Source organism: Podarcis liolepis (assembly GCF_965112155.1).
Source record: "Podarcis liolepis genome assembly, chromosome: 17".
NCBI lineage: Eukaryota > Metazoa > Chordata > Lepidosauria > Squamata > Lacertidae > Podarcis > Podarcis liolepis.
Genome location: NC_139571.1, coordinates 11,794,364 through 11,807,322, shown reverse-complemented (window position 1 = coordinate 11,807,322; position 12,959 = coordinate 11,794,364). Strand labels below are relative to the sequence as shown.

The following is a 12,959-nucleotide window of genomic DNA, read 5'->3' as shown; positions in this document are numbered from 1 at the left end:
TTCCCCCCGGCTGCTTCCAGCTCACTTCCCCTTGTCTCTCCCTCACACACGCAGCGCCCCCACCCCAAGTTTTTAACGATCCGAGCCACCTCAGAGGGCGGCAGCCCAGTTGGGGCGCGCGCTCGGCGGCGAGGGGAGGCGGGGCGCTCGCGCTCTCTCCGCGCGCCTTTCCCGCTCCTCGAGCCTGATTGGCTGCGAGGAAGGGGAGGGGGCTTCGAGACAACGGGCGCGCGAGGGAAAAGGGGCGGCGGCGGCGGCGCCCCTTCCCGCTCCCCCCCCCACCCTCTCACCGCGTACAGACTCGACGCCTTCCCTCGTTCCCCTCACGCCGCGGGCGCGCGCGCTGACGGCCGCGTCTTTCGGTTCGCCCCCTCCCCGCTTTTTCTCCCGTCCCCCTCCCTTTTAACCCTTTCCCTTCCTTTTCTTTAGGTCTGTCCGCTCCCCCCCCCTTCCACCGCCCGCTGCTCTTTTCCCCATCCTTTCCTCATCCGGCTCGTCGGTCGGTCAGTCGGGAAGGCAGAGTTCGGCCGTGAGGCGGTTTCTGAGGAGGCTCGCTCTGCAGAACAGCCTCTGGGGGCGAGCGGGCGGGAGCTGGGTGGGTGGGTTGCCTGCCTGCCTGCCTTTAAAGTCGAGGGGGGAGGGAGGCATTAATTGCTCGCTTCTAAACGAGGGCAAGTCGCCCCTCCCTCCTTCCCCCCTCCCCAACTTTCACGGTTTGGGTTGTGGACTCGCGGAAAGCTCCCCCCCCCACCTCAAAGCGCGCGCGAGGAGGGCGGGGCAGATTCCGTCCACCCGTCTACGCCCCCCCCCTTTGTTTTCAGCCCTACTTCGCAATTTCTCCCAATTATTGATCATGATCACCGGAAATAATCGGGCAGGGTACTAAGGAGGGCGGGGAGGGGGGAAAAACACCCCCACCCCCAATCTTTGTTCTTCGGATTCGCAAAGCGGTGGTTTAGCCCTCTTCGTTTTGCTGTAACTTCTCCCCTTCCCCCCTCTCCCACCCCACCCCCCCGTTTGAGGCCCCCCCCAAGTTTATTTTTATTAACCCTCTTTCCCTAATAATCCAGGGAGGGGTCGGAAGACCGACGCATCTCTTTCTCTCCCCCCGACCCCCCAACCCTAAATCCAAAGTGCTCTTCGCAGGAGGAGGAACAGGAGTCGGAAAGAAGCAACCAGGTTAGTCATTCGTGTAAAAGCCGTGCTGCCGACGTGATATTGGCTTCTGACTCATTTTCTGTGTTCAAGATGGGGAACGCACGTGCATATTTTATTTTATAATTCTTTGTCTGAACGCAGGATGCTCCGGCGTTTGTGTCGACGTGCAAAAGCAACCGTGTGGGGAATAAAGTGTATTTTTGCCTTGTGTCATCTTAAAGCCCTTTCTGTTGGACCTTTAAAAAAACATATCTTTTTTTTAACGAACGAACGAACGGTAGCTTGGATAGAAAATACAATATCCTTTCAGACTTGTGTGCTAACGTGCGTTTTGTAGTAATTATTCTGCTTATTCCGTATAAGCAAACTCTGTGCCTGAAACAATGACCTTTGCTTTTCTTAGGGGCTTAACAGTTTTACACATTAATTTGGTCTTCACTTCGTTTCTGTATGACAGTAGTTCCGTTTAAGACGTGGGTGTTGAATGCAAGTTTTTACTAACGCCGAGGCACAGATTTTTTCTTTTTAACTGTATCAAAAATGTAAAGCTCTGTTAGGCCAGTTTCTTTCCCCCTTTGAAGTTGCCTTAGGTTACACAGGGCTTTAGTAATTTGAGAATTTAACCATGTAGTTTGTCTTCTGTTGTACACCACTGTGTTAAGCTTTAAGTGTAGTAAACTAACCTGGATCTTTTCATTCTTTTTTCCTAGATATTGCTGGTGCCAGGTGCTGCTTTTTAAGGGGCCCAGTTCTGAGAGAGCAGAAACACAAGAGGAGTTTACTGTACTTTGAATCCTCAGAACCTAAGATTATTTTTTATCAACCTTCATTAGAGGGAGGAGGAATATAAAATCTGTCCCCCCACATTTCTTTACTCTTCAGAGCAGTAGTTAGGCATCACTCATTGGGGTACCAGGATAATACAGTTCACATGACAGTTTCTTTCTTATGGAGGCTCTGTGACCAAACCAAGCTTGAAGAGCTAAAAGGCACTGAGAGGACTTGATTACCTCCCTGGGGTGGGGTGGGGAGAAAGAGAGAAGGTCCCAAGAAAAGCCTCTTTGCACTGAAGGAAGATTGAAGCAACAGTCTCTGGATATTGCTGCTCTTCCCACCCCCAAGCGTTGGGTAAGTTACACTACCATTATTCACTTATTCATTCACTCTGTTCTGTTTCACTCCACCTCCACTCTACTATGTGGTGAAGAGACGTGCCTCAAGATGGTGAGCGTGGTGGTGGTGGGGAAGCAGGGATGACTGTGTGTGTTAGTGTAAAACATTGAAAAGAGGGTTTGTATCTCTTGCCTTGTGCATTACAAGTTTGGGGTATGTGTGGAAATAGCTGGCACCTGCAAAAAGGAATGCAGACTTAATGGGTGTGCAGAGACTTGTATCATCTCATAAGGGGATGACTCTTAGTATAATGGTACAAAAAATAAGGGTGAGTTGTACAAGTGAGTGGAAAAAAATCTCTCTCACACACACCCCAAATGCATGGGAGGACGCACAGAATGAGTTGGAAGATTAAGCAATGTTTTATGGTTCTGCAGTTGGACAAACACAGTAGCTGAAACAGTCCTTTCTCTCCAGACTGGTGTCTTTTGCAAATAAAAAAGGGATGCAGAGTAGTGGTGGTATTGACGTACGGATGCTTTCAAAGAAGTGTGTAGTTTATCACCTGGCTGCAGTGGCTGTTTCTATAATAGAGAGAGGATGAACAGCCAGAATATGCAGCTGTATGCAGGCTTCCCTGGTTGTGTTAATGCTTGCTCAATTTCAAATTGTGCTTCATTTTATGCTTTTAACACCTTGTGAGCCACTTTGGAAGGCATATTCCTGAAAGGAGCCTATAATTAATGAAAGGAAATTCAAATATTTTTTATGTTCTAAGAACCAAAATTTGCTTATACTGATGATGGAGCAGAGTTTTCAACCAATGGGGTTTACAGTATCTGAGATGTGGTTTGGAATTGTATTTGTTTCATTGGGGTGATTCAGAGGCAATACCAAACCATGATTTGGCATTATATGAACAAGCCTGGCTGGGCCCTCAGGCATGTGGACTTGGTTTATTCTGCTGGATATGCGTAAATAATTTGCTGGTTTGGGATGAGGTGGCAAACTATGGGTTACCTCATACTAGGAAAGGAGGTTATAAATTGCTGTGCAGAAGGCACTGGAGATGGGAGGTGGAGTTTGTGAGCCTGAGGGACCAGCCAGACTCATGCACGTAATGCCAAGCCATGTTTTGGTGTTATGTCTCAACCAACTCTTTACATGTAAGTTTTTACCTAAGTTTATTGAAATTCTGCACTTGTCCGTTCTTCCTCTGGATCTTCTCATTTTGAAGTAGTATTTTAGCTAAATTATTTTTACATTTACACAACTGGGCTGTAATTTAAATGAATATGTTGTAAGGAACATTAATTCCATTATGTGGCAATTAACCTTTTGGGTCCTGTCCACTATGGTTAGTGGGATTCAATCAGGCTGACTTCTATTCCCAGCCATATAGGAAGGGTTGCTCCTGCCTAGGGGCCAAACTACATGCCACATTTGTCATGTAGTTGGTCCTTGAGAGCAAGCCTTTTCTTCTAGAAATTGCTAGTGTTCACCCCCATTCCAGATTGAGAATATGACATTAAGGAGCTTTAACCCTTTGCCATGGTCATGGTACAGATTAGCTCACACCATCTTCAGATCAGGGCCCCAGTAGAGGTCAATGGATTAAATTCTCCTGAGCTCATGGCAGGATCCTTGTCCAGATTGCCCCCTGCCCACGCTGGCAATATGTGAAGGAAAAGTCTTGTGGCTGAAGATTTTCCTGAAGAAAGTTTGTATCATGAAATAAACAATTTAGCTTTTTAAAGTAATCTTAAAAATAATTTTCTAGTTTCACACCAAGAAACAAAATCCGGTGCCAGAGATATTAAGGCCACCCAGACAAGGGCTGTTCAGTTCTGCCATTGAATTCTATGGGATGTAGTAAGCAATTTTGGACATAGTTGAATCAATGCCCTGCGGTCAACAGAACAGCCCCCCCCCACTCCAGTGGTATCCTTGAGTGCATCACTTTACATGGGCCATAGTTCTATGGTAGAGCTCCTACTTTGCGTACTCACTGTCCTAGGTTCAATCATTTGCATCTCCACAAATGCAGGTAATTAAAAAGATCTCTGCCAAAGGCCTCAGCACTTCTTCAGCAGCAGCTCCAAACCAAGTGTGCATAACGGCTCGAGGCCCATCGCATTTCTAGGACTAGGTAGCCACAGGCAGATCTTACAATCTCTCAATGCTCACTTTTGTGTATGCTCCATTATTGGACTCCATATACTCCAGTTCTGCTGCTTAGAGACTTTAATTTGTATACCTACCTAAGTTGTTTCTCTTGCTTCCTCTCCCTGTTAAATAAATCTCAGCTCTTACTGCTCCCATCCTCTTAAATTGTGCACTGGTTGTTTCCCTACTTTCAGAAAGCCTGGGGGCTGGAGATACTGCACACTATTTAGGTGGGCTCTGGTGTTCATACCTTCGTCAATCTCATTACTGTTTGAACCCAAGTTTCATAGTTCCCTCCACAAAAAGGAATTGCTGGTAACAGTGCATTTTTCATAACAAAATGGGATGCTGGTACTCATATATTGATAAAAGTGCCGTGGGCGCCAGCACAAAATGGCTGCCATATGCAGCAAAAAAAAATAATGTTGCAAAAAAAGCTCTTCTAGTAGAGAAATCAGGGGTTATTCTTAATTCACCCTTATAGGTGACTGGCTGTCATTCATTCCCATGGACACTCAAGGATAATATTGCAGCAGAGACAAAACCTCTCTACTAACCCAGACAATTGGGCTGAATTTCATCCACAATACCCCATTGTAGTTACACAAAGTCTCTGCAGAGACCCATTGCCCCATCACCAGAGTCTCATGTTCTTATGGCTATTCAGTGTATACTATGCCTATTGTGATGGATGTTGTGCACTAGTGTTGTACAGTAGTTTATATTGACTAATTCAGGATGCATTCTAGTGATAAAACATTCTTACTTTGATAATAGTCTTGCAGTATACAAGACAGCATTAAAATATGTTTGTTTAAGCAAGCCTATCCAGACATGTAAAAACTTAAATGTGTTTTAATCTTTTTTTTTTGTTGATTCTAGTTAGGTTTGTTTTACGTTTTTCTAAAACACCTGTTTTTAACTGTCTTTTGTTGATATTTTTAATTGTTATTTTTTGTAAACCACTTTGAGGTTTTGTTACAATCAAGTGGTTTACAGATTTTGTTAAAGAATAAATTAGTGCAATGCAATGATGTTAGGTAAAGGCTACTGTAGATTATTGTTTTCTTAACAGGATATTCATGCCATTTTGCTTCCCCCTCAGTGGAAAGGAAAGATACAAAATATACATGGAAACTCACAAAAATAAATAAATTACTATATCCAGTTCGAGTAGATGCTTGTGAATCCTGGAACTGGGTCTGTCTCAAGTAGTAGGCAAAGAACTAATGCTGATTTTTCTCTTCACCCATCCCCCCTATTTTTCCACAGACAATGAAGGAATAGGTCACAATTACAAATCACATGCCTTAGATCTCATACCAAGTGGTGTACATTTTATAAATTGCCTTCAGGTCTAGTGGTGAAAAACATCTGGAAACATCTTACTCATTTTTATTGCCTGGCATAGAAAAGGAATACTTGATTTTATTTTATTTGGTAAAGAAATTACAGCTTATGGCTGCTGCATGTTAAGGTTGAGAAACAATACTATGTGATTGAAAAATTGCTGCAAGAGAGCTCCATATAAAATCTGTTTGGTTGCATTCTTGCTGCAAAATCTCACACTGCAGACAGAAGAAGTTAGGTCAGAACAACAGTTCCTGCAGGTATAGGGTGGTATATAAATTCAATAAATAATAATATTTCCTTCTGTTCCTGTCAGTTAAAAGGAGACAGGAAAATGGCTTGATGGTCCACAGAGACTAGGTTCTCCAATGTTTGCACCATTGTTGTATTAAAGCAGACCAATTATATGGGGATAGGCTTGAAAATGTTTCTTGTATATAAAAAGCAGATTTGCAGGTCTCTAGCTACTCTTAAGATGGCCATTTTGATGTATTTAATGCTCACCTTATAAGGACTAGACTGCAAGAGATAACTGCCTTATCCAGTTCAGTCAAAATTCCACAATAGTGCTCTTATTGGCTTGTGACAGCAATAAGCCAGGCTTTTTAGAGACCATGTGACCATTTGTGTTGTGATCTTTTGATAGCGAACTGCTTTTTATGTTCACATTCAGCTTTGTACTCCAAGCACGAGATCACAGCCTTAAACTCTTTAATCCAGAGAATACATAACACTCACTGACCTGAACTTTCAACAACTAATGCGACTTTGAATTTATGCAGTACCTATAAAAAGTTCTGAAAGGTGGGAGTGGAGTCACTATTTAGCTAGTTGGATTATTATTGTGGAATAACTAATAACTAATTCTTCAGTAGGTGTCAATAGTGCGACCTAGGTGTGATTTAACCTCTGAAGACAACTTTGGGTTTGGTCCCCATATGTTTCTGCTAAACACATCAGTATAGTGAGCAGCATTTTTTGCATGAAGATTATATCTGGGAAGTGTTGTATGCAAATGCAAGAAGGCATCTCTCCCATCTTTTTAATGTTTAAACCAGCTTAAACTCAACCAAGCAAGAACAGACCAGCCTTAAAACCTCCTGAGTCATCTTAACTACAGTTGCAGGAAAGTGTGGCAATGTCAGTGTGAGGCATGGTGTCTGCAACTATGAGTGTATTTAAACAGACCCTTAAGGTGTCACAAGTTTCTAGTCAAGGACAAATCAAGAGAGACTTTGTGAGTGACTTTATTCATTTTAAGTAGCTGAGGCTTGTAGTAGGGTGGGAGGCATGGCAAAATTAACTACACTTTGCTTCTACAGTGGAACCTCTTGTTACGTACTATCCCCCTTGTGAACACTGCGGGTTACGAGCTCCACTAACCCGGAAGTAGATGCTCCCGGTTGCGGCCTTTGCCCCGGGATGTGAGTGGAAGTTGTGCGTTGGCAGCAGCAGGAGGTGCCATTAGTAAAAGCGTGCCTCATGTTACGAGCAGTTTCCACTGTATTATTTAGTTAGAAATGAAACCACTTTGTGTTGAAAACTCATGATATATCAGTGGTGGGGACTGAATCTGGCCAGCAGTCCAGGTCATTATTTCCCCTCCCCATGCGGGTAAAATTTAGTAAGGGGACAGAGCCATCCATGCGGCAAACACTTGACATCACGGTGATGCCAGGTAACTTTTTATTACCTGCAGGGGCCTTCAAAAATGGCCTTCAAAAGCCCATTTAAAAGTGCTGTTTTTGCCCTGCATTTTTAATAGGGCTTTGTGCCTGGACACCCTTTTTATATTGAGTTGGGCTTTCATTGGCCCCATGCCTGGTGCCCCATATGACAACCAATGTAGGGCAGCTGGGCATGACTTGGCTGAAATGGGGAAGCTTGGTAGATCTAATTAGGTCCCAGGGCTGGCAGTCCCCCATCATATATTTTATCATAATGATGTTTATACCAAACTTGCAAGTTAGACTTTTTTATTATCCCCTTTTAGTTCCTGTTTATTGCTTTCCTGGTTTGCCCAATAGTGCAGCAAATGTGCTAGGCATACAGTGTGATCCATGATTGGGGAAACCCCTAGCCTGTGGGCTAAATTAGGTCAAGCAGATGTCCTAATCTGGTGTGTAGAGTTGTTTCTCCCAAACCATCCTCCCCTGCCCGTAATACCATATACAATATCAGGTGGGAGGCAGGTGAAGGTGTGGCCCTCACTTGGAAATTCATTTCCAAGTGACTTCCAAGTGAAATGAATTTCCAAGCGACTTCTATTAGGAACACACACTTCAGAGGTGTAAAAAACCCCCGCACGTGTCAGCGGAGCACATGCAAGCCTGCTTTGCCTCTTTTTGTGATTTCTTTATGATGTTTGGGGGCTACTTCTGGGTTTCAACGTACAGTCATACCTCGGGTTGAATGTGCTTCGGGATGAGCATGTTCGAGTTGCGCTCTGTGGCAACCCGGAAGTAACGGAGTGTTACTTCCGGGTTTCACCACATGCGCAGACGCTCAAAGTGACGTCATGCGCAGAAGCGGCGAAAAGCGCTGTGCACAGACGTGCCATCGTTGGCTACATTTGCTTCTAGATGCAAACGGGGCTCCAGAACGGATCCCGTTAGCATCTAGAGGCCTCGGGTTAAGTACTTAATTCGTTCCAGAGGTCCGTTCTTAACCTGAAACTGTTCTTAACCTGAAGCACCACTTTAGCTAATGGGGCCTCCTGCTGTCGGAGCACAATTTCTGTTCTCATCCTGGAGCAAAGTTCTTAACCCTAGGTACTATTTCTGGGTTAGCAGAGTCTGTAACCTGAAGCGTATGTAACCTGAAGCGTATGTTACCCAAGGTACCACCGTACATGCACGTTATTCAGACATGCCTAAATTAGTCATTAGCTATAATCTGACATTATTATCCACCTGTCAAACTTGGCCTGCAGGGTTTGGGCAGATAAAGATCTTGGCACACCAGAGAGAAAAGGCTTTCCACTCCCGGAGTAGTTCATCGTTGCCCCAGAAGATGGTTTGATGAGCTTTGGGGAGGTACTGGCACTGCACTGTTCAGTGGCTTGAATGAAGCAGTGGTGGAACAGGTGGGCAGACAAATAAGGAATAGAAACTCTTCCGTTATGAGCTGTTCTCAACACACACTCACAAGAGATTTAGGATTTTTTGGCTGGAGTCCGTGTGTGTGTTCATTATGAATATGTGTTCCTACCTGTAACTTCATGCCCAGCAAGAGGTTTGCACATCAGAGGAATAAAGAAAGACTGGTTTATTGCATGAAATAAAAGGAGCATACATGAAATAAAAAAAAGCCTCTGGCTGATGAACATCTTACACCCTTTTAAAATGTGTTTATGGGATGGGGGTTATTGGGTTTTTTGTTAATGTTTTTATCATGTATTTTGTGTTTTTATATTGAGAACATCCCCGAGATCTACGAATAAAGGATGGCATACAAATTTAATAGTTATAACAATGGATGCTGCTTCGGGCAGCAAGGTGACATATAAGCAAGTAGCAAATTGTACAGTACATACCCACCTTGATCTTAAAGAGTAAAAAAAATCCCTAACCACCCAAAAGCCTGAAGAATAGGCACAGCAATTTGCCACAAACTCACATTAAAAGTAGAGAGGAAAAGGGAAAGGTATCCCTAAGAGGAACCCAACTCAGGAATGAGAGATCTGTACCATCTTCATGAGAGTTGAGCTCTCCCCATTGATTTACCATACCAGCAAGGCTACAGCATCTCTCTCACTTGTTTCTTGGCCCATGGTCAGATGATGCATGAAGCTGGTGCTTGAGAGTAGAGGGTCCCATTAGAGCCTGTGAGCTACCCAGCAATTGCAAATCTGGAATTTTAAGTACCATTTTCTATCAATGTACCCTTATGGAGAGGGGAGGGGTCTTTCTGGATGAGCATTCCTTTGTACCATTGTTTACTTACTACAAGTTCCTGTCTGTCTATCATTTTGTTTACCTTACCCATTTTGAAATCTAAAGGTCATGATCCTCCTGCAAAACAACTAACTGGTTATCTTGCATGTTTCCTCAATCATTTTTTCCCTGTTTGCTTTTTATTTGTTTTCTTACTTGATGAACAAACACACACAGTAAAATAATAAAATGACAAAAACAACCAAAATGGAATACACACACACACACACACACACACATACATACAACCATAAATCCATAAATTCTTACATACGGATTTATGTCACCATATTCTTTAATCCCAATTCCTTTTGTTCTCTAATAGAATTTTGTCTGCCTCAACCCTGATCTATTTTGTCTATTTGTTAAACTGCTCCTTTTATCCTTCCTTCATTTCCACAGTTTTCCACATACCATACTTGTAATCCATGTTGTGATTTGTGAAAATTAATCAAAGCAAATCCAGGTTTTGACTTCAGGACACTGTTTTTTTAGATAATCTCTGTAAATTTCCCATTCCTTTTGGAATTTTTGGTTAGGCTGTCTCCTAATCTCAACTGTCATTTTTGCCAGTTTGAGATATTCAAATAATGTATCCTTCCATTCCTCTTTTATTGGTATGATTTCACTTTTCCAATTTCTGGCTATTAATATTCTTGTTACCATTGTAGCATATAAGAATATTCTCTTTTTTTCATTCGGATATCTGAATCTAAAATGCCCCAAATGAAAGCTTCTGATTTATTTATAAAGGTTTGCCTAAACATTTTTTTTAGCTCCTCATATATAATATCCCAGAAGTTCTTAATTTTTTTTTGCAACCCCATCACATGTGAAACAGTGTTCCTTCTGCCTGTTTATACCTCCAGCAAGTATTAGATTTTGCGAGCATGCTCAAGCGGCGAAACCCGGAAGTAACCCTTTCCAGTACTTCCAGGTCGCTGCGGAACATAACCTGAAAGAACGTAACATGAGGTGTGACTGGGATGTTGCTCCCATTTGGCCTAATTTCATACAGGTGGAGGAGCCTGGAAAGGGCAAGGGGGAAGCAAAAATGGAAGGAGGAGCAGGAAGCCCTCTGGCAAGAACAGTCAGTCACTTTCTCTAGCATATTGTTAGGCAGGTAGGAAGGAAGAATGTGGGGTAAGTGGGGAGAAAGTGAGCTAACCTTGCCCCAATGTTGGCTCTGGCTTCTCCCACCATCAGCATGTGACCCTTGATAGAGCAGGAACAGGGAACTTTTTTCCTAACTATTGACATTCAGTACTATAGTCTGCCCAAGTCATTGCTGGGTCATTTTATCTTGGAGAAACAGGTTTCACTTGATCTCAGTCTGACATTCAGACATGTTGCATAATTTGCCCTTAGATCAGTTGACAGTGATTAAAATGAGCATCAAAACTTGTAACTTTAGGAATCCACAGTGGATTTGCAAACCAGTGAAAGGGACAGGCCTGCATTATATTTGATTTTAAAAATACAACACATCATTTAAACATTCCAAATGAGGAATTGGTTGGCAGGGAGAGGAAATGTATGATCCTTGGACCTCAGTATAGAAACTCAGCCATTTTCTTTAGAACTTTATCTCTTTGCCAAATTATACCTCTCATCAAGTTGAGTCTTCATGTCAGATTTCATACCAATATGACAAACTGTATTTGATTTTTAAGATTAATATAACTTTTATTATAAAACCTAAGAGTATTGAAAAGCCAAGGCATCTTAAACATATAGGGCAACTTCCGCAGTTCTGTAATATAACCCACTTTCAGGTTTCTGACATTTGTCACACTCCAGCATGACCAAGAAAGGGTGCCTGTGGTGGGGCTGTGCAGATAGGGGCACAGCTCATTCTTGTTGCCCCACTTTCGGTGTTGAAATGAAAATGTCTGACTGCCAGTCAGGCCTCCTTTCATTATATGGGCCCTTTCACCACCCTATCTCAGTATTAAATCCTTGAGATATTTCATACTAGGTTTGGCATGTATGGTTTATGGAAATGATTAAATTCTCCTTAGGAACAGGGATCCTCCCTCTTCTCTTCTCCCTCCCTCTATGGTATTTGAGATTATCAGTGAAGGCATTTTTAGTAGTGTTACTAATTTTCCTGATGTTGCCATATTTTGCTGTAGAACTAAGTAAATATGTGTTGCTTGCCAATCTTAAAGCAAACAAACAGCCTAAGTAGGCCCTGGATCCTAGAAGGATACTGTCAGACATTAAAAGACAGCTTAGTTAAATGTTTCAGCTTTCATCTTCCTCAGTAACACAGTTGGGATTTCAAATAGATGCTGTAAGCCAAGGTGACAGTTTTAAGAACACTCAGGATGCAATCATTCTAAGGAGTGTGGCATGTGCAAAATTGAAGTCTGGATTGAAATGGATTGAGATTAAATTGATCACATGCATTACTCATTTTATACAAATAAATAGTAGTAAATGAGAAAGATAGAAACCTTTCTGTGTGCTAAATTTCTTTCTTTAATTTTCTAGACATTCCTTTCAAAGGAGACCTGACGTCTGTGGGACTAGTTCAAGATGTGTAGTTCGGTTGCTCCCAGGCTCTGGTTTTTAACGGATCGTCGTATTAGGGAAGACTACCCTCAACAACAAATCCTGAGAGCACTCAAGGCCAAATGTTGTGAAGAGGACCTGGACTTCCGAGCTTTGGTGATGGATGAAGTGGTCCTGACCATTGAGCAAGGAAACCTTGGTAAGAATAAAGGTTGTATGGAAAGGTGACAGTTGGGAGGACATGGTGTATCATGCAAGTATGCCTCTGGATGCCACCTGCTGATAATTACAATTGCGAAGAGTGAGATGGCACTCAGGTCCTGTTTTCAGACTTCTCTTGGGAACCTGGTTGGCCACTGTGAGAACAAGATACTAGACTAGATGGGCCATTGGCCTGATCTTGCAGGCACTAATGCCTTTGCCTGTGAGCTGTTAAATTATAAATGCCAAAAAGCAAAACTAAGAAAAGTTTGTGTTTCATTTCAAATAGCGTCGTATTTTTCTGCCTGAGTATTGTTTCAAGGCTGAGCGTCAACTCTTTAAAAATCAGTGGCTTAAGCACAGCCTCCTTTGCCAATGCTTTGGGGGTTTAAGAGAGATTATTTGCCCCAGTTTGCCATGTGTACAGTCAGGTTGTCAAGTGCTCTAGAGGCCCTCTGAGTACCAAGTGCTGGGTAGAAGCAGTCGCAGAGATTAAAGCTTCACTCACCACAAAGGCTC

At 42.9% G+C, this 12,959-nt stretch overlaps 1 protein-coding gene across 1 annotated transcript in view; it reads left to right on the top strand.

Annotated features, from left to right (window-relative positions):
- Positions 1-97: 97 nt before the first annotated feature.
- Positions 98-12,959, top strand: part of RIMKLB (ribosomal modification protein rimK like family member B) — a 35,019-nt gene continuing 22,157 nt past the window's right edge. Inside the window, exons 1-3 of the mRNA XM_083483411.1 lie at positions 98-1,179; positions 1,869-2,286; positions 12,219-12,438. Coding sequence (XP_083339537.1) covers positions 12,264-12,438 — 175 coding nt within the window. The 5' untranslated portion in view covers positions 98-1,179; positions 1,869-2,286; positions 12,219-12,263. The remainder of the gene's footprint in view (positions 1,180-1,868; positions 2,287-12,218; positions 12,439-12,959) is intronic.